General features: G+C 41.6%; 2 protein-coding genes and 1 long non-coding RNA gene across 3 annotated transcripts in view; 2 read left to right on the forward strand and 1 right to left on the reverse strand.

Annotated features, from left to right (window-relative positions):
* The first annotated feature begins 15051 nt into the window (after window positions 1–15051).
* rasd4 (rasd family member 4) lies at window positions 15052–16136 on the forward strand. Its single transcript, XM_076040788.1, has one exon. It carries the CDS (start codon window positions 15207–15209, stop codon window positions 15831–15833), a length of 627 nt encoding a protein of 208 aa, XP_075896903.1. The 5' UTR covers window positions 15052–15206; the 3' UTR covers window positions 15834–16136.
* Window positions 16137–18390: 2254 nt separating this feature from the next.
* On the forward strand, window positions 18391–19434 carry LOC142899201 (uncharacterized). The gene is made up of 2 exons (XR_012928705.1): window positions 18391–18609; window positions 19162–19434. It is a non-coding gene; the product is annotated as an uncharacterized LOC142899201 (long non-coding RNA).
* A 176-nt stretch (window positions 19435–19610) lies between these two features.
* Window positions 19611–21951, reverse strand: part of LOC142899191 (phosphoribosyl pyrophosphate synthase-associated protein 1-like) — an 11023-nt gene continuing 8682 nt past the window's right edge. Inside the window, exons 8-10 of the mRNA XM_076042677.1 lie at window positions 21140–21210; window positions 20471–20617; window positions 19611–19952 (exon numbers count right to left, since the gene is read on the reverse strand). Coding sequence (XP_075898792.1) covers window positions 19794–19952; window positions 20471–20617; window positions 21140–21210 — 377 coding nt within the window. The 3' untranslated portion in view covers window positions 19611–19793. The remainder of the gene's footprint in view (window positions 19953–20470; window positions 20618–21139; window positions 21211–21951) is intronic.

Raw genomic sequence — 21951 nt, forward strand, 5'->3', positions numbered from 1 at the left:
CGATGGTTCACTGTTGGGGAGGCACAAGTGGATAACAGCTCTGGTTATTACTAAATGGGCAGGGAAGGTAGGTCACCAGAAAAGGAAATGTGTCATATTGTATTTCAGTACACCTTTCAGTACATTACACCACACAACAAATTATTTTTATTTATTGTTTTAAATAGGAGGCCAGGTGATCGGAGTGGAAGGCCGGGAATCAGTGTTTGATTTTCAGCACATACTAGCAGCAAAATAATTCAAGGCCTCCAGCTGTATTATTGTTATTTGAAAGCATTGTCTGATATCTCACATAATATCGGACCATGTGTTCAGAAGCTGAAACGCCGGGTCAGGCACAAAATATCAAAAATATCATTACGCAGAATACTGTGGAAATTCCATTTTGCCATCGAGCCTTTCAAGTGAGATTTGTAATTCCGTGTCCAATGGGGGAAACAGCAACACAGAAGCATCAATGCAGCAGCTTTGGCGATTCCGCCGTCTCTTCGTCCCGATTTCGGCTCCATCCAGCCTCACGCTCATCATGCGGCCGATGTGACTGACAGAAATGAGAAAGTGTAGCGTAATTCGGCCCCTTTGTCTCAGCGACCTGGAGCTCCCGCATGGCGCGCAGGCGGAATAACAATGCACTTCGGCAAAAAGAAAAAAAAAAGTGGAATAACCTTCGAGACGGAGCGCGCGGCGGGGAGCAGGACCCGACTGTCAGCGGCCGTCCTCCCTATCTTTGCTCGGCGTTCGTGGAATTATGCATGAGATGCATGGCGCCGCGACGTGCGGCATGAGAGCGAATCAACAAAAGGCCGACATCAAAAGGCGGAGAGAAGGAAAAGGGGAAATGAGTCGCACGGCTCTCCCTCGGATTTTGAGCAATTTGTTCCCCAGCAAAAGATCGTGATGCACTTTATCATATCAAAGCACGTGTTGCATTAGCAATTACAAAGCTGCTGCGCGCGCTGTTACGTGAGAGATGTAGAATACAATATAAGCGAGACATGTAGAATGTGATTTTTGCAAATAATGAGAAACACAATGTAAAGTAGATAGTAGACGTCCTTTTTGGGGAAAAAAAAAAAAAATCCTCTTATTTTACTCACTGAGATATTAGAGTGATTCTGGATTACATTCAATTGAAAATTGAAATTTGAATTGTTTTATTCAATGAAAATTGAATTTGTTTTAATGTTAATGGATTATAGTTCCATAGCACAAATTTCCCCACAAGAAATAGCTGTCAAATTGACAACTATATACGTTGATAATGTATCTCAAAATGCAGAGATAAACTCTTTATTGTGTCCTGCCTCTGATAATCCCACAGAACCACAGACACAATGCAGGATGGACTTCAAGTGTAGATTTCAAATGGCTGACAGTGTTACACAACCAAATGTGACTTGCAAGCACATGGCTTCCCTGGAGGCTGTTTCCCTCCCTCGGCTGCCACTGACAGTTTACCTGTCAGCTGCACTGTGCCGTGTCAAGGGACTAACAGAAAACGAAAGCAGCGTCTCACGATGCTCATATGTGTGTGTAACCACGAGGCGTTTCTTTTAAAAGATTTTTCTTTTGTTTGTGTTTTTTTTTATTGGTTGATTTGCATTGATTGAATTGCCAGTGCTTTGGACGATGGTGTTTTATTTTGGCAATTTGTCAACAAATGTGTCATTAGATACTACTTCTACTACTACTCCTACTACTACTACTAATAATAATAATAATAATAACACACTGCCAACTTCATGTCATATTGTGATGGTTTCAACAAAAATGACCCAGTTCTGCCAGTATGTGGGCACGACTTGGCTTGGTTTTGATTTAACTGCAGACTTGGAACGTTAGACTCATCGAAAAAGCATGTGGTTATTGTGTTTTTTCCCCACAGAAAAAATACACCATCGCCTAATTTAAAATCCTGAGCCCAAATCACTTTTAGTACAAATTACAAACTGAGGTCAGCGCTCAACCGTTACTTGATAATAAAAACAGATCCTCGGCAATTCGCAAACTGCACTAAACTCAAAACAAACGCTGGCCTTCAGAATGAAAATTGATGTTATTTCTGAGAATTTTGACAATTCACTGCCCTTTTGTTGTTTAAAAGTCCCATGTTAAACAGCATCTAGATGACCAGATTCTAACTGCAATGTCACCTGAGCTTGTCAAGTGAACTCCTGAGTTGAGAAAAGTTCATCCTTCACTTCTTCTTGTTTGCTCCACTTCTCAAAGTGCCCCTTTAATCAGTTGGGTTAACATTCAACATACTGAGTTTTCCCCAAATAAAATTCAGATTCATACTGATTATTTCTGAAAACTGTTGAGATTTTGGTTCTAAATTTCGAAATGATGTGTCTGCACCTGGCTTGAGTCCACCTCGGTTCACCTACTGAAGCAGAGGAAGCAATCATCAACCTTCTCAACTGATTCTTCGTACACCAGGACAGCATTGTTAGGATTATGTTTTTGACTCCTCCAGTGCTTCCAACACCACCAGCTGAGAAGATGACATGACTGCAGGTCAGAGCCCCCGGTGTGTATTGGATTACTGACTTCCTGAATGGCGGACCACATGATGCGCACCTGCAGAGTTGTGTGCCTTATAGGGTGTTCAGTCATACTGGAGTCCCACATGGGACTGTTCTCTCCCTCTAACACCACACTCCGCAAGACAGTCCAAATTCAGAGGTTCACTGAGGACTCTGCCATAGGTGGGTGTATCAGCAGGGGTGATGAGACTGAGTGCAGGTCAGCGGTAGACGACTTTGTCACATAGTGTGCGAGGAATTATCTTCAGCTCTACATGACAGAGTCCAGGGAATTGAATGTGGACCAAAGGAGAACCAAGGCCCCTCTGACCCAGTTTCCATCCATTGCGTCACTATGGACGCTCAGTACATTTAGATGGACACAAAAAATCGAATTATTCTGTTGATCATTATTATACTTAAATGCCAAACAAATCACAGGGCAGAGCCCTGCAGAAGGACTTTCAGTCAGACATTGAAGGATATATACATATATATATATATGTATATATATATATATATATATATATATATATATATATATATACATATATGTATATATATGTATGTATATATGTATGTATGTATATATATATATATGTATATATATGTATGTATATATATATGTATATATATGTATATACATAGTTATTTATTTATTTATTTTTTACAGCTATTATGTATTTAAATGGCTTGATCTTTGCACTAACACTGTCAGGTACAACTGTAGGGACCTTTAATGGACCTTTCAGTGACCTTTCAGTTTCAGACATGACACGTTAAAAGATAATAATAATAGAGTCATTTGCAAAAATGCACTGATACACCAGCAGCTCTGAACTTTAATGTCACATTGCCCTCAACTAATTATTCAGTCCATTGCTGAAGCTTTCTGTTCCTTTCCAGTATAACAGGACACTTCAGCACAAGTATGCTCTGATTGAAGTTGCCATACAACATGAGTATTCTAATTAAGTCGAATGGATTTTCATAACTGATCTCCATTTCCAATTTGTGGAATAAGCTTTTCGAGGAACAGCACATTAGGAGAAATACACAGTGTTCCTGGTTAGTGATTGAATCTTGCATCTCTAGTTGCTCGCAGGCTTCAGTGCACAACAGTCGTGTATTTAAACAGCATGCACACACACACACACACACACACACACACAGACAGACAAACTCATTCACAGCTGTTGTATTGATTGGACAAAGGGAAGCGTGACCAGAGCTGGCCAGACACGTCCCTCTTCAAACTGGTTCACAGGGGCTACGTGCAGCACTCGTGGCTAAATTTATCATTATGACCCATTATCATTTTTGACTCATAAAGGTTTTTCGGTTTATTATGCATGACAAGCGTGCAGTGGCAGCACGTTTGATCTGCGAGCCCCACTAAGTGTGGGATGCAGACACTGTGAGGACAAAGGGGCTAAATGAGGGACAGTGAGACAGACAGGCAAGAGTAAACCCTCTGAATCACGCAGTGAGCATGAAATACAAGCCTGCGAGCCACAAGAAGAGGAAGTTGTCATGTGCAGTCTTCTTGCCTCCACTGAACTGTGAGAGCGGAGCTGACGCTTATACATAAAGAAAAAGAGGAGCTTGTTAGACTCTCTGAATTTCTTTATTTTTGAGAGGATTATTTTTGCCCAGCCTAGCTATCTGACTCATCTGGGTTGTCCTGTCCTAGAGAATCTGATAAAAGTGTGTTATTATATAAGATTTTTTTTTCTGTTCAGTATGAAAAGAAAATGGGAAGAATAAGTCTGTCAAGCAAAATGATTCAAAATACCATCACTTTTACTATTGTCTCCTTAAATCATTGTACCTCAATCAGTATTTTAAGTATTTGTGTGAGTGACTTTTACTAATTGTTCAGTTTTAGGCTAAATCGGAGTGCAATGAGCTTCAATACGCAGCTCTTCGCCAATTAATTTTATATTTGTTTAATCTGTGTGCGACAGATGACTGAATAATGCGATCTAATGAGGAACTTCTCATCAGTCAAACAGCATAGCTACAACTTCAGCAAGTCACTGCATGGAACCAAGAAACAAAGCAACACGAAACCTCCTCATCTAGCAAGCTGCACGAAAACAGTCCATGTTATATTTATTATTATTATTACATTATTTTGTCTAATAACATGCCTCTGGAAACGATGCAATTCACAACTCACGAAAGCATTGAAAGATGTCAAATATATTTAGAAATTATGGTAAATATTACATGAGGTGCTACACAAATTATTTTAGTGATGAACAAAAGGAAAGAGGACAATTTGGTCATCATTATATGTTGAGGCAGCCGCACTAATGATGCAGTGGCCTACATATGGCATGTCTCCATCAGTGTGTCTGGTAAACAACACTTTAGCTCAATTTGGCAGCCTTCACAAACAATTAACGCTATAATCTTGCAAGGTGAATTAAGTTAATGGAGAGCCTCTATAGGAGAATGGAGAGGTAAAAGTATGTCACATGTAGAAGACTGAGTTTAATAAAGGCTCCACATGATGCATCCATTTTGTCAGACTTTTGGAGCTGAACATAACCATCTTAATGTTGGCTGTTATATGAGGGTCACCCACTAACAATTAATTGCATGAGTGAGTGAGTTTATGTTGAAAGTAAGCTAGCGAGAAAGAAAATGAATAAAAAGGGGGCGCATTTAAAAACTGACACAATGTCTAAATGGACATGTAAACACACTCCAGTCTGTATTCTGATCATATCCACACAATGTGTTTGCAGTCACAACAAATTACTATTTACCTGTAACTCATTCCTTCATGAATAAACAACTATTAACAGACAGCTGGTCAGGCACATTGTTTCTGGCTCTTTTGTGGCAAAAACTCCTTGTATGTGTAAGGAAATGAAACCTCATTTCTAACTTTCATGTCATCTTGTATCTGTGCACATGCTAAAAAGTCCAATGGGAACATGACAAAAGTAGCAAAGTATCCCCCAGCATCTCACTACAAAACTCAGGCTTTTTCCTCTTTGGGGATGTTGAATAACAGTGACCAGGAAGCAATAGTAAACATAAAACTTTATGACTATGTAATTAAGCACAATGGCGATATGACATGATCATTATCATTATTACATGACATCCGTATTATTCCAGGTTACGTTCTCACCAGTTGATTTTGCATAAGTTCTGTGCAACCAATGTCAATATTGAAGACAGGTTAATAAAATGTGCCTCAGAGAGTAGGAGGTGGAATAAGTAGGGCAACGATATTGTTCCCACACGGTGAGTAACACACACTCAAACACAGCCAATCACAGGCATTCACACCCACAATCAGATGTTCATAGAGCTTTGAATCTCTCATTTTTAAAAATAAGTGCTTGTCACGTTGCTGCGCCGTTTATATCAGGGCAAACATTATCAAGTGCTTTACAATGGCCTCTCACTCACACACACACACACATTCATGCACCAATGGGTGGCTGCTGCAATGCAAGGCACTGCCAGGCCCATTGGAAACAATTTAGGGTTCAGTGTCTTGCCCAAGAACACTTTGACGTGTAGACAGTTGGAGTCGGGATTCTGATAAACTCACTCACTCACTCACTCACTCACTCACTCGACTCTTTCTTAGGTGCATCTTGCTGGTACCTAATTAAGTGGTTGCTGAGTCTATGCTAGGGAAGTTAACTAGGGGTGTGGAGAAAAAAAACAATTTTCATTCGAATTCAAATCGCGATTCTCACGTTGTGTCACATTGGACCCTCAACGTTATTTAAGGGTTAAATAATGTCTTCCTTACACATTTTTCATTGTGAAATTTAGGCTCTCAGAAAAAAATAGCAGCTTATCAATTCATCTTTAATCGATTGATAAGGTCCATCAATTAACGATTGATGAATTAAGCAATAATTTCCATCCCTAGTCGGTGCCATATGTATGCTACTTTAAGGTTGGAGGTGTTGTGCATTTGAAGATGCTATTCTGCAGACCTTGACCGTAACTGGTGGTTACCGTTGCCTTTCTGCGCCATCCAACCAGTCTGCCCATTCTCTTCTGACTTCCCCCACACAACTGTTGCTCATTGGATATGGTTGGCTTTTGGAGGGGAGAATTATTTTTGAGCATGTAGACATGCTCAAAGTAAACCATGTAGATATGTATGTGGTGAAGATGTAGACATGCTCACCTCGTCTAGATGTCTAAAATGCATGTCTAAAAGTTGCTGCCATGTGATTGGCTCAATGGCTATTTGAGTTAACAATAAACGGAACTTTTTACCTAAGAAAGTGGCCGGAGAGCTCACTAATGTCTGTACAGTTCTATGGTAAACAAATCCATCACTTGCACGTTAAAGTCTATACATACTGTATATGTATGCAGAAATATAAAATGGTCTTTGATTCTTGTTAACACCAGATGAGTGGAAGCTGCTGCTTTCTGTGTGGGGGTGGACCGAACGTCCTTATTTCAATTTGAGGGTAAGTCCTCATTCTCTATTCGGTAGCCTAACACTCGTAAGTGATATGGGGGTAAAGTACTGCAACTGTGATGTCCTATGTCCTCAGCATGTTTGTTTTTTAATTTACAAACACACACTGCTAAATCCATTAAATGAATGCGCATGTGAGAGCAGGTTACTGTACGAAACAGCGTGTCCCTTAACAATCCAATTAGCATTCCCATCTGCAGCCAGAGTCGCGGTGGCCGAGGAGACTTAATGTCCTTCCCCGGCGCTGCCCCCTAAACTAATAACAAACCAGCTTAAATGTGATATTAATTGATCCATTGATTGTTTTCTCTACAAGGGGCATTAGTATATGGCTAATGCTTCTGAAGAGTGTTGCGCCAGTGCACGGGACACAGTGACAGACCAAACACTGTTTTGTTTTTGTTTTTGTTTTTTTCAATTATATTTTGTTTCTAATGTGAAAGGCTGAAATAATGATGAGTTTTTATGTTGAGTTAAAGCAGACTTTAAAATGTTGTGAAACATTTAAGAACTTCTTAAGATCTTACCAAAATGGTGCTTATATATGTATAGTGGACATATTACTGTGATCCCTGATCTCTTGTGATCCACGAGCCTGTTACTACATCTGGTCTGCAGACTAGAAAAGGAAAAGCCAGTGCATTATTTACAACCTCATCCACCTTCAGAACTGCTGTTATCCTCCATCATTCTTGAATTTTGCCAGAGGACTCTGGAGCGACCTTTCCTTTTTCAGCTTTGAAGCATCCAAGATTTGAAAAAGTAAAAGCTGAAGAATAATAATTGACCCCATGACTCACTGCAGTTTCTAAGTAAGCTCAAGTACAACTGTTATTTTCCTCCACATTACGTGACTTGAATCTTTGACCTGCATCACAATCCTTTGGATCCTTACAGCCACAGTGCTGGAGGATGATTCAGAAAGAATGCGCTATCATGGGTCATGTCACTGGACATTGACACACATGTGCAGACTGTTCCATTTCATTTCAAACTGGAGCCATAAGGTTGTGAAAACCTTAGAACCTTAGAAACAAGAAAGAAAGACAAAAAGAATTCAACCCTCTGAAAATACGTATGAGCTGCACTTCTCCTTCATTTAGAAACCTTGATTCTGTGTCGCAAAATTAATCTCTGTGTTCTGCTGCTAACAGTGAGCTGCCTGACCTTTAAAAAAAAAAAAATGTAATCAGTAATCAGAACGGCTGAGTCAGGCATCTGCACTGTTCTTCAGCAAAATGTGCTGCATTCTTTAAGTAGTTATCTGTGTTGCTCTTAATTCTGCTTCAAGGCTGATAGTTCTAGTGTGTTATCTCTAATTTGGGGAAGAAAAAAAAACATCAGTTACATTTTTAATCCTTCTTTCATATGCCCTACATTTCTAAACTTGATGTAAAAATATCTGTGAAATTGGCCTAATTACTGCAACCAAACTTCACATTGCTCATACCAACAGTGAAACTATATAAGGACACTCCGAACACTTTATTAGGTACAATGCTCAAACGCTTGTTTGGGGGGAAGCTAATCAGCCAATCATGTGACAGCAACTCAAAGCATTTAGGCAGATTGACGTGCTGAAGACGAGAGGCTGGAGTTTAAAGCCTGCAGCAGGATGAGGAAGAGAGGGGATTTGAGTGACTTTGAGAGACGACATTGTGGTTGGCAGACAAGTTGGTCTGTGTGTAGATGGACTGGAATCTACTGGGATTTTTACGACATCACAACCATAACCTCCGGTTTACAGAGAAAGGTCCTGAAAAGTATTGGAATGCGCGACAGTCGTGTGGAGGAAAATGTCTTAATGTCAGGGGTCAGAGGAGGGTGGGCAGGTTGGACCAACTATTTTTACATCATCTATATCTTTCACATATGAACATAAGAAACACAGATCTGTGGTTTACATATATCTCTGCAAGTTCTGACCTGACCCTCCAAGCTGCTCGTCATCTGACTGCAGAGCAGGAAACATGAATCCACTGCTTTGAAATGAGGAAGAGGGTTTAGCTCTTCACACTCACCATTCCAGCTGCTCCATGTTTTATAAATGAAAACACATTGGGGGAGAGAGTGTGTGTGTGTATGTGTGTGTGTGTGTGTGTGTGTGTGTGTGTGTGTGTGTCGGGGGGGTTATGGTGGTCTGTTATTAAAGCTATTTATATTCCAAACTGTGATGCTGCTCAAATGCTGGGGCCAATTTAAATGCCTTCTCTCACGCAACGGCAGAACCTCACAGCAACTGCAGTCTGACTCCAATTGAATAATTTTGAATTAATAAACGAGGGCATGGAAACTGTGTGTATTTGTTCAAACCTGGTAGAACCAAATGTCACCCTGAGTGTCCCATGATCCTATGTCCTTTTCAAAGGTTTTTAAGAGCTAAAAGGAAAAACTCAAGTTCAGAATTAGAAAAAAAATGTCACCGATGATACCTTAATGAGTCCTGACTCATCTGACTACTGAGATGTTTTTAATATTGTCAGGATATTAAAGGTCCCAAACACCTTTGTGTCTCTGCATCTGACCAACACCGATTTTCTTGCATCGGCAGTTCTGGAAGCTTCTACAAATGATCAGAAGAAGAATGTCCCTCACTATCAGTTACCTTATTACACCTTTTCTCCTTTTGCCTGAATTCCCACCTCCAACTGAATCTGCATTAATTAATCACCTCAGCGCGTTTTGCAGCAAATCAGTATGCAGCACTTGTGGCTTGTGTAAAAAACATTACCATAACCCCCATGAGTCATTTCAGCAGGCACCGAGGTTGACATACTGTGAGAATGCACGTGCTGCATCCAGATCCAGCAGCATGCATAATTCAGCCATATTAATTTGGGGATTTGCTTGTTGCTCGGGAGGATGGTGGCGCCGAATATGTTGGTTCCAGCAGACAAGGGACGCATGTAATAAGGCAGTGGGGAGGTCGCAGGGAAGAGGGATGTTTTCTTCAAAACAGAAATCCTCCCCTAAATGCTAATTAAGTAGAGCTAACTAATCATGGTGCCTGGGGTCCCTCTGTATGGGACGGCAGGAACACCATGTCCCAATTTCCCAATATCCCAATTTTTGAATTTTATGATGCAGAAACAAATCATCCTCCCCCACGACCGCCCCTTTGCAAAATGGTTTCAGCTCTGTTTTCATTATAATAGCTTGTTGCTGTGGTTTTTTTTTTTTTTTTTTATCTCATGAATGCCTAATGAAGCACAGACAGTTGAGGTTTAGTGCCACAGAACATGATGATGAAAATACACCGAGGAGACGTGAAATTCAGGATTCAATGTTCAAAAAAAAAAAAAAAAATACTAAAGGAGAAGTGATGCTGAAGCAGCGTGGCCTCGGGAAACGGAGATCTGCTCGAGTAAAAGCATTTTAGAAGTCAGCGTCCTTTGCTTAGCTGAACCACAATGCGGCTGACAAACAGACAAACAAACAAAGATGAAAACTATAAATAGACGCAGAGATCCGTCCGACCAGTGGGATACAAAGTGAGAAAGCATCTTTTTGCCGCTGTTTCCTTTTTCATGATGCTGGAGTAATCGGGGTCGGTCACATCAGGAAGGCAAAAACATTTACTTTAAATACATGTTTGCATATATAATGCATTTAATTTGCCTCAGTGCTGCAGTGAACACAAAACTCATCAAATGCACAATCCAACAACTTCAGAATGCCCTTGTGCCCTGCACGGCATTTGAAGATCTGCTCAGCATTGTTGGATTCAGTGGAAATGTTTGGAGAACAGCGCACCGTGCTGCCAAACCCAAAAAGTAAAGTTTGGTGTCTTAACATCCATGAGATTATACCCTCATCATATTTACCATCACTATCGGAAAGTTTAATCACTAGGTTTAGTACCTGTGCACCAGATGGTCAGCAACAACTTTTGGGGTCAGAGTATCGTGGCTGCAAGCCAAGTAACTATGTCTTAGTTGGTATTTTGTTGGCAACCTGTTCATGTTTCAGGGGGGAATATACATTCTTCTACCAATTCAAGTTATTTTTTTCTTTGTTCCCTCTGTCACATTAAAATGCACTGATGGACCACAGTGATGATGAAAGCTTGACATTATTATAATATTCAAAATTGTACAAACTCACTATCCATTTTAAACATACAGCGACTCATGTGTGTGATAAAAACATGGAGTTGAGTAGCAGGAAAAAACAAACACACTATGTTAATCTGAGTTGGGCAGATGGTTATATGTACCAATACAGTATTTTCATTAGATTAATTTCAGACATCTGTCTGGGAAATTCCACTGAAAACAGCCACAAGTTTGAGGCCCCTGAAAAATTGATGAAGCAAAACATTGAATTTAACTGGGCAAAAATTCCCTTTAAAACTACAATGCAAAGCGCTAATGCAGCTCTTCATCCATCCACTTTCTATCAACATTTCTACTCCTCAGTATTGGGTGACACCCTGGCCACCTGTCCAGAGTCACACACACATGCCTACAAATTACAATTTAGAGTTTCAAATCAGCCCAATGTGCTCGTCACTGGACTGTGGGAGGAAGCAGAAGTACCTGGAGAGGACCAACACAGACACAGGGAGACGCTGACCAAGAACAGAGAGCTGTATGTGGTTTTCTATCATGGTTTTGTCACAACTACACTCTGACCACTAGTTCCTGCCACCGCTGCCTCTCACCACTAAGCTAATCATACTCAGTCTGTGAATATATGATGGTAACAGCCAGAGTTTCTCAGCATCGAGCCGCATCAAACCGTCTGCAGTGATCGAAGGCAGTCCTCCGTGAGTTGTGAAGGTTAATTCTGCACGTAGGGAAACATTTATATTTGGCATCTGTCACTTTGCAGCATGATCATCTTGTGGCTTCTTTCTGACAGGTTGACAGTGCAGCATGTATCCTCGCGACAGACATTTGCGCCTGGGGGGGGGGGGGGCAAGAACACAGAGCCACTTTCCCTGAACAGGCTGGCCCCTGCCTCCTGCATCAGGGGCTCATAGCCTGAAGAAAATCTACTTAAAGTAGAGCCACACTGAAAACAAACGAGAATTGATTTTCCCTGTTTCGGATATTTCAAGACACGTGATGAAAAAACTATACAAATAGACAGAAATATAGATTAATTTTTTTCAAAACCCCTCCAGGGCTTTTCTGGAGGTATTGATTCAGGTGTACTCTCGGCTACAAAAGAAGCACTCTTGCCTCTGTCTTTGATGCAACAGGAGAGCACAAAGAGACTTCAGTCACGCACAAAATGGCAAAACAGTGGAGAATGCCACATTCAGTACAACAGAATCACGACACCGGCCACGTGCGGAGGCCACAGCAACACAAGAAGCCGCCTGAATGGACAGTGAATACTGACCATGTGAAATATGGCAGAGAAGATAAACGGAAAAGCATAACAAACAAACAAACAAACAGTCATTTGATTGAATTCATGGCAAAATGAATAGAATAGAAAAATAATAAGGTTCAGTGCAATTGTCTCCTCTCGGGAAGAAAAAGCAATTGCCAACAGCGAAGGAAGGCACTCTAAACAAAAACATGCTATTGTCACTGTGTTAAAATGTCAAAGAAATGAAAATATACAACATTAAACAAATACATCATGTCATTGGTTGGACAGCAAAGCCTTGTGATTTTTTTAAAAAAGAGGGCGGAGAAAAGGAGACCAATCCCTTGTTAAAACAGGATGCTTGGCACTTGGCGGACACTGAGCAATACCTATACAGGTAATTAGTGGTCACCGGGATTCATAGCAAGAATAATACACTAGGTTAAACTTCCGCCTCCTACTTTTACCTCCCGGTGTCAACGGTAGAAAGAGACGGTGTGACACGTCGAATGAAGTCGAGCGTCTTTGTCACGTTAACAGCTTGAGATGTAAAGATGTGCCTTTTCATCAGTTGCAGTCGCTGCACTGAGGACAGTTTATCCACGACTGTCAGCTCCAATTTGACTTCCTCGGCAGGGACTGCAGCCATTAGCGACCCTCACAATGAGTGTCAGGACAGCGATGTTGGCAGTTCCCACACTGCTTAGCTCTGCTCCACTGCCCGTCAGGTACTGCAGCCCACTGGGGGCAAGGCACGGGGTAGATCTGAGATAGATATATACATATATTCTTTTTTTTAAAGGTTGTGTGGGTGGAACATGGGTTGCCGTGTTCCCTGCAGCTCACCGTGGCAACGCGCCATGCTGACAAACCCAACGCGGCAGTTCGAGTGGCAGTCCGGTCTCCGGGGAAATTCTGGGAGGATCACGAGTCAGGCTCGCTCCTCCGGAACGCTCTGTGAAAAACTGGAGGCACAGCGATTCATTCTCAATTAACAGCGCCGCCTCGCATCTAATTGGACACCAAGGACAGCTGCAGGTGATTCAGGAAGTTCGGCCGTTTGAAGGTTGCATCGTGAGCGGCACTTCTCGTAATGTCAGAAAAAAATGTCATGCTGTGCTTTTGGCTTGAACTTTCTGTTGTTGTTTTTATAATATATATACATATATATATATATATATATATATATATATATGTATATATATATATATATATATATATATATGTATGTATATATATATATATATATATATATATATATATATATATATATATATAGTGCCACATGCATTGATGGTTTTTAAGTCACAAAACTTACTACTGACGTCACATTTAAAAACATGGTCTTGGACATGGACTTGAGCAGTGCCACTGATACACTGATGCCCAAAAAACCTACATAGTGAATGCAATGTTATGGAATAGTCTGAACCTGGACGTCAAAGAAAGTATAAAAATATAATACTTAGTAGGTACAATAATACAGTACAATAATTTAGTATTACTATTACTATTATCATTATTCTGGTTATTATTATTATTATTATTATTACTGTTGTTGTTGTTTTATTATTATAATTATTATTACAATCATTCTATACATGAATATCTATCTATATCATATATGTATATATGTATATATATATATATATATATACATATACATATATTATATCTATATAGACTCATAAAATTTCTCCAGTGTTCTTACAGTTGAATTCATGCACTATATTATAACTGGAGTTGTCTTTTGTTTAGAGTTGTCTTTGGTTGTTGTCTTTGGTTGTTTTCTGTTTTGTTGTTTTCTGTTTTCTGTCATCTAGTTGTATAAACTTAATTTTCCTTCATGTTCGAAATAAATAAATAAAATAAAATGTATTGTATTGTATTTGTAATATATTCTGTCATCCATCTGTGTTCTATGACTGCCTATCCTGCTATTATTATTGGACTAATGGAGTGATTTACCATTGTGGGCAGGGAATATTTTTTCTACAAATAAACCTCTCATTCACTACAATCCAATTCTATGTGTAATGAACAAACAGCTTTGCAATCTATTTCATGGAAGGTGGACTAACACAAAGGGATCGTTATGTAAATACCTGCTGTAGGTGGTTGTTCCCGGACACATTCAGGGCCGCATGGAATAAATATCGATCACCTATTCGTTGCACTCCCCGATATACTTGTTTGCATTCACGCCACCCGACAATTCCTCTCCACAATCTAACGGCTGGAGGCTGAACACCACACGTTCACACGAGAGGCTCCTCTGTCATCTGCTTTTATCACGCCTCGTAGTCAAACAAACGTTTATTAATTTACAGGGAAATCCTGTTGGAAAATAAGGAACCACAGGGATTATAAATTGAGATGCAGGAGTGGACCAGCAAACGTCCCAGTTGCCTTTGCACAAACTTGATATCAGGTTTCCTGGCAGTCAGGATTCTGGGACATAGATAGAGACTTCACTTTATGGCTCCATGTGACATTCTGATCAGGTCGCTGCTTGAATATCTAATACGCTCGGCTCGCATCCCTTTCAGCCCAGATGTTGCCTTCTGGTGAAGTGATTTACATGCGCGGCAACCATTGGCTGGCTGCGCGGTGTGCTTGGAGAAGCTGCCCTTTGCCGATTGGTTACTAGAGTGAGAGGGCACGGAGGCTCTCTCACCAAAACAGGCATAAAAGGAGGTGGGAGTGGGATCAGACACAGTCAGGCGTTGAACGGACAACTGACAGAGAGCTGCTGCCAGTTTCGCAAAAGAGGAGAGAACAGAGAAGAGATAAAAAAAAGAATTTTAAAAGTCAAATTTGAGAATTCTGCAGCAGTGTTGGGGGAAGCATCTGTTCCTTTTCCCAATAAAAAAAAAAATCCCAGCATGTCTTTAGAAGTGAAGGAGAAAACCCAGGTCCGCCTGGTGTTCCTGGGGGCGGCCGGGGTCGGCAAGACGGCCCTGATCCAGCGCTTCCTCGAGGACAAGTTCGAGCCCAAGCACCGGCGCACGGTGGAGGAGATGCACAGCAAGGAGTACGACATCGGCGGGGTAAAGATCACCGTGGAGATCCTGGACACCAGTGGCAGCTACTCCTTCCCGGCCATGCGCAAGCTCTCCATCCAGAACAGCGACGCCTTCGCCCTGGTCTACGCCGTGGACGACCCCGAGTCGCTGGAGGCGGTCAAGAGCCTCCGGGACGAGATCCTGGAGATCAAGGAGGACAAGTACACTCCCATCGTGGTGGTGGGCAACAAGGCGGACCGGGAGGAGGAGCGCCAGGTGTCCGCCGAGGACGTGCTGTCCACGGTGGAGATGGACTGGAACAACAGCTACCTCGAGGCCTCAGCCAAGCAGAACGCCAACGTGGTGGAGGTGTTCAAGGAGCTCCTGCAGCAGGTCAACCTCCCCAGCAGGCTCAGCCCGGCGCTCCGCCGGCGAAGGGAGACCTTCCCCAAAGACACCAACTTCCGGCCCCCCATGAACAAGACCAACAGCTGCATTCTGTCATAGGCAAGCAGAGGTGAGGGGGGCTTTTGTGAGTTTTTAGGGAGTGCAAGAAGGCGGGAAGCTGTGTTGCTCTGCGGCACCTGGGTGAAGAGAAGGATCCTGGATCCACAAAGACAGAAGTCACCGCTGAAGAACTTGCAGAGCTGTTGTTGAGACTGTTCCTGGACAGACTGCCGTAGTCAGAGGAAACACACACACCGATTACTCACTTATTTACTCAATGTGTCGTCGTCGCTGCTTCTCTGGTGACACTTGTTGGTGTTTAGATCAACCTGTAGCTTTTGGACTCTTCATTGAAATGTTCACCCACAATCTGCTTACTGAGGAAAGTGAAGTGAAAGGAAAATGTGATGTGTGTTTTTGTGTATATTGTTAATAATTTGAGATCTAAGCAGTTTACATTTTTTTGTATTCAATTAGCCATCCAGCATATCATCATTTTTATTATTTTTTTCAAGCACTAAATACATTTTTTTGCATGCACTTTTCTTTTGATGACCATTTAAAATGAAGTTTTAAGTTTGGCTTTTATAATTGTATTAAATTCTTTTGTAGTATATCCTTATTTTTTACAAACATCTATTGAAATAAAGCGTGTTGTGGATTTAAATGTCAATAAAGAAAATAAATCATATTTTGTGTTGTGTGAAGTCACTGGGGTTAATGTTCACTGGACAATTGCACCAACTGGTGAAAAGCAAGGAACTTGACTGAATGTGGGTTAATAACGGCAATAATAAATAAAGCAGCAGGTGACTGTAGTCATTCGTTGCAGTGACAAAAGTCAATGAAAGCCTTCCGAGATGATCAAAGTATAAATGGAAGTGAATGTCATGTAGCTTTTACCTTGACAGCATGATTACAATCATTTTAGTGTGTCATTGACTTGTGAACAGAGAGAACAGCTCCTTTCCACTGACAGTGTGCCCCAGCTGTCTTGGTAATGGACTCTCTATCGCTGGCTGCCTGCCAGGCACTCTGCTGTGAGAACGTGTCTCACTGTACGACAACAAGTCACTCAACACCATCAACACCGTTGACTGAAACAAGTCATGTAGCTTGGACGTTACACTTACTGGGAATAATACTCCAGCCCGTCAGTCCACATGTTTTTTTTCCTCATGTATATCTCTAATACATAAAACGGTGAAGTACACTCTGCAACTGCAGGGGAATCAAACACACCCCCATAGATAAGGAATAAGGAAATGTGAAAAGCGCAGTCCCCAAGTAGGCACATTGCATTGATGAGCTTGTGTTAGCTACACAGTATGTCACAGTGATGATAGACATATTTCTTGATAACTTTTACATGCATGAAACTTTATTTGATCAACTTATTATTATTATTATTATTATTATTATTATTATTATTAGTAGTAGTAGTAGTAGTAGTAGTAGTAGTAGTAGTATTAGGGGGCCTCCCAGCCTGTTCCAGTAGTTCCTGTTCCTCTTTTGTTTGTTTTTTTTTTTAGATCTCTGTCTCCACCTGCAGATGAAACACACACACTGCATTCTCTGAAGTTACTCGTACTAGGCGCAAGGTCAGTGCTTTGCTTTCATATGAAATTGTCAGAAATTGCAACTTTTAAATGAAAAGTATTTCATTTTATAGATTTCTTTTACTATTTAGACATTTAAATACCCTGTCAGAAACATGAGGTTGTTGTGTCGTCACTGATAGGACACTGACTAACACAGACTGACGCCACCAATAGACAGATGACCCATCAGACACCCTGCAGTACAATCGAGCTCGTACAGCTCTTGCATTTGAGCTATACAGACTCAATAGCTCAACAGCTTCTTGGGAACATAGTTTTTCTACGTTAAAGCTACGTTAAACATACCTCAGATCCACCGTGAACAACAACAGACTAAGCAACCTGGGTGTGCTGAGCATCAAGTGTCAGAGAGCATTGAATCCTGACGTATTTCTTGATCAGTTTGCAAGAAATCACCAAAACAAAGAACACAGTAACCGTAATGATCATTTTCATGAATTCATCTGCTGTTTATTTTTGCCAGCCAATTCGCTCTGTAAAATGATAATCATGTTATGTATTTGTATTTTAATGAGGAAAAAAATCTAATCATATTTGTTTTTAGTGTCCCTGGGTTGAATGTGCCTTTCTGACAAAACTCCTGGCCCCAGCCAGGGCCTCCTCAGTAACATTGGTGTGGCACCACCACTGTGTTTGGACTGTGGGAGGAAGCAAGAGGACTGAAGCAACATGTAACACACAGAAAGGCCCCAGCGAGCTCATGCTAATCACCGCACCGCCTTCCAGAAAAAAAACAAAAAAAAAAACAACAATAATAATTTACAATCTCAAATTTAGATGAGTAGTTTGCCGTCAACTCTGACTCTAAACCACTGTGGACAGCAAGTCACACTTCCAGCAAGCTGAGTTCAGATGCACGAACATGCAGAATATGAAGGATGTTCAGCTTCTATCCAACCGGTTGGTTCGGTCTAGTTCCTGAAACGTCCACGGACGGTTCCCCTAAAACTCGCTCCGACCAGAGGAGACTGTTGAAGCGCTCACACCTCCCCGCCTCCACTCAATCTGATTAGACTGTTTCCTGTTCGCATGAGGAAGTGGCAAGGGTAAACGTTTGTGGCAGTTCCTCTTTCTGCGAACATTTAAACATTCTTCCGCACTTTGCTGTTGCTCAGTCCGCTCAAGGGAGACAACCGAAGCAGCCTCCACGTCGCAGGTGCGAGCGGTGCACATCTTGTGCAGAGCAGCTTTATGAGATCTCAAATCACAGAAAAGTGCGTCAGTGCAATAATTGACGAGGATTTTTGTTTTTTCAATCATTTGTGAGTCATTTTTAGGGCACCGTGGATACTTTAGTGTTTTTGTTTGTTTGTTTGTTTTTTGCATCAATATTTTATTTTCTTAATGAATTTAAATGGTGAGTCGCCATCCAGGATGTCCGGTACGTAAGCTTCTCATGTCTTTGCCCCTGGACTTGGTCAAAGCTCCTCAGCGGAATATAGTAGCCCTGAGGCGTTTAGAACAAGTTCAGGGTTGTAGACAGAATACACTGCGAGGTGTTAAACGTTTTTGAACTCTGCTTGGTCCCCGAGTTGTATTTACACTGATTATTTCCATAGACAGTTCTTCTGCTGTCCAGGAGCTAGAAAGTAATACAACATTTTATTTATTTGTATGAAATGGGTTTGAAATTTGTGTGAAGAAAGAAAAAACGAGGCACCTGTTAAAAATCACATTGTACGAAGGGGAAGTGAAATAACCTGCATTTGTATTAGACAGTGATGGTGACAAAGGTTTCTGGTCTGATTTATTTCCCCGTTGCAAAGATGACGGGGGACCTTGTCCAGCGCAGACCGTTTCGGACACGGGCTACACGTGACTGATGGACAACTTTCATCCAGGCGTAACTGAACACTAAGCGGTTTGAAATTTCAGACTTTTCCATGCTTCAGGAGACAAAGTGCCCTGGCGCCAACTGAAACTGCTACTGAAAGTGTGGGTTCAGGTGCAGGGCCAGTGAGCTGTTTATTTCTCACATCTCTCAGTGAAAAGTGGGAACCAGATGTGGACGTCTCTGCCGCAGCTGCGGTACTGAAAGACCAAAAAGAAAAAAAAATTGCCACCTTTGTCACTCTAAAAGAGGTTTTATTTTCAAACCTGCAGAAGCTGTGAATGCAGTGAAACCAGATCCAGCAGGTCGTGCCTTCGACACTCAGAGATCGGCTGAGAAACGCGGCAGTTTGAACGAAGCAAACGCAGAAATCACAGTTGGACGTGCTTTAGTAACAAGAGAGTTGGAATGGCTTTATTTCTCTATTTAGAGTGAAACAGAAAAGGAATGGAAAAGAAATTAAAGCAAACAAAAAACAAACAAACTGTCTCCTTGGTCGTCTTAGTGTGTACATGGCAGAGTTTGTCTTTGTGTGCAGGAATGGAGAAGATAAGCAAGCACGCGGCCTCAGTCGTCCACGGCGATGTTGCGGAACAGATACGCCATGGACTCTCCGTTGTGGATGCGGCGGATGGCTTCGGCCAGGATCATGCTCACGTCCACCGTTTTGATTTTGGGACACTGCAGTTTCTGCAGGTCATGGGGCACAGTGTTGGTCACCACCACCTGCGGGTTCAAAGCCACATTTGCATCACTGTGTTCACGGATGCGTCTCTCTTGTGTTTATGCATTGTCTTAATACCAGCACTTGGTTGGAATAGAAAAACTGAAGGGGAGAACAAATACATGATGAGCCACATTGGCAAAATAACAAAACAAAACAAAACAAAAAACACTATGTTAAAATTCACGACCTGGCCATCACCCAAATGACTTGAGAAAATGTAAAGCCCCTTCCAGGTTTCAGTATTCATAATTAAAAGTCTGTTTTGTTTAGGTTGATATTACATGTAAAATATCAAATATAAAAAACAAAATTAAAACCAAGAAAAATATAGCGATATTTTAATTCTGTTCTTTTTTGGGGCTGGAAGGTTGATCTGCTTTCACTGGCTCACACGCACAACATTTCCCACTTGAAAAACACTCAATCATATTTTTATGTGGAAACATTCGTTTCTAACACTTCAAACGACTTGGAAACACCTGCTTGGTGTGTGAAGTTGGATTGGACGCTGCTGTACCTCGTCGATGGCAGATTCCTCTATTATCCTCGGTGCGTCCGCGGACAGCAGGCCGTGTGTGGCCATGATGTATATTTTGTAGGCGCCCCTCTCTTTCAGGATCTCCGCTGCCGCGACAAAGTCGCCAACGTCGTCTATGATGTCATCCTGCGAGAGCGAGAATCTGGGTGAGGCGTCACACGGCCTCGGAGGCTCGATGAGAAGAACTGCTGGACCAACGGCTGCATGAGGTGTTCTCCAGCCTGGTGTGTTACTATGTGTTTCAGCATTTATTGCAACATGTTCTGGTCTCCAGCAAGGTGATTGAGTGTCTGACCCATGAATCAACCATGAAATGTTTCAGTCCTATGACATTTCTATGCATTTTAAACAGTTTTGGCATTGTGAGATCAAGATGACGGTGAGCAAAAAGAAACATGACACTGACATTTCATGTTTTGGTAATAGCAACTGCTGTTGTTTGAGGAGAAGAAACCTCAATGGCCTATTGTCATGATTATAATTATATAATATAATACTTTTACTTGTATTGCATAGACTTCACTCCAAATCCAACGTCCCTAACTTTTTGTGAGTAGTGTTGTTTACACAGTGACTATAGCGGCTAAATGTTATGTCCAATCTTTTGGCTAGTAGTGTATGTATGTAACTTGAAGCTTGCGGTCTTACAACAATGATGGCAATTCTGCCTCCAACGTCTCCGACAACGGTGATAGGGGGCTTCTCTTTGGCCATCATTACTGGAAAACACAAATTGAAAAAAAGAAAAGAAGACATTATTGCTGTTCAAAATCTACATGCAAATTAGAGAGGGGGGTTAGAAATAAGAACCTGCGAACAGCATGCAAGAAAGCACAACCCCAGACACAAAACACCAGTCCACTGCCAGCAGGTCACTGGAAGTGGTCTGAGTGAAATATCAGAATATCAGCTGCTACAAAGTCACAAGAGGCCTGTGCTGAGGAAACTCTCATACCTGCAGGGGAATGTTTACGCTTAGATGGACACACAGGTAGAGAACAAGCTCTTTAAGAAGCAAAAGACCAACTTGTGGTTCTGAATACATGAAATCCACTACAAACGTCTGTAGTGGTGCTGCATTAAGCCATCACACTTCAAGTATGACGGCTTAGCCGCCTAGCCGAGAACACAAGTTGTTCTTGTGCCGCCTCGCCGAGAACACAAGTTGTTCTTGTGTCGCCTAGCCTAGAACACAAGTTGTTCTTGTGTCGCCTAGCCTAGAACACAAGTTGTTCTTGTGTCGCCTAGAACACAAGTTGTTCTTGTGCCGCCTAGCCGAGAACACAAGTTGTTCTTGTGTCGCCTAGCCAAGAACACAAGTTGTTCTTGTGCCGCCTAGCCGAGAACACAAGTTGTTCTTGTGTCGCCTAGCCAAGAACAACTTCAGAGTTCGCTCACATTCAACAACATGCCAGCAAGATACAAAACCCACAAAAAAAATGTCTTGCTTGGTAAAATTC

This window comes from Nelusetta ayraudi, unplaced genomic scaffold, assembly GCF_046127955.1.
Source record: "Nelusetta ayraudi isolate G7.1 ecotype Tasmania unplaced genomic scaffold, CSIRO-AGI_Nayr_v1 ptg000004l, whole genome shotgun sequence".
Taxonomy (NCBI): domain Eukaryota; kingdom Metazoa; phylum Chordata; class Actinopteri; order Tetraodontiformes; family Monacanthidae; genus Nelusetta; species Nelusetta ayraudi.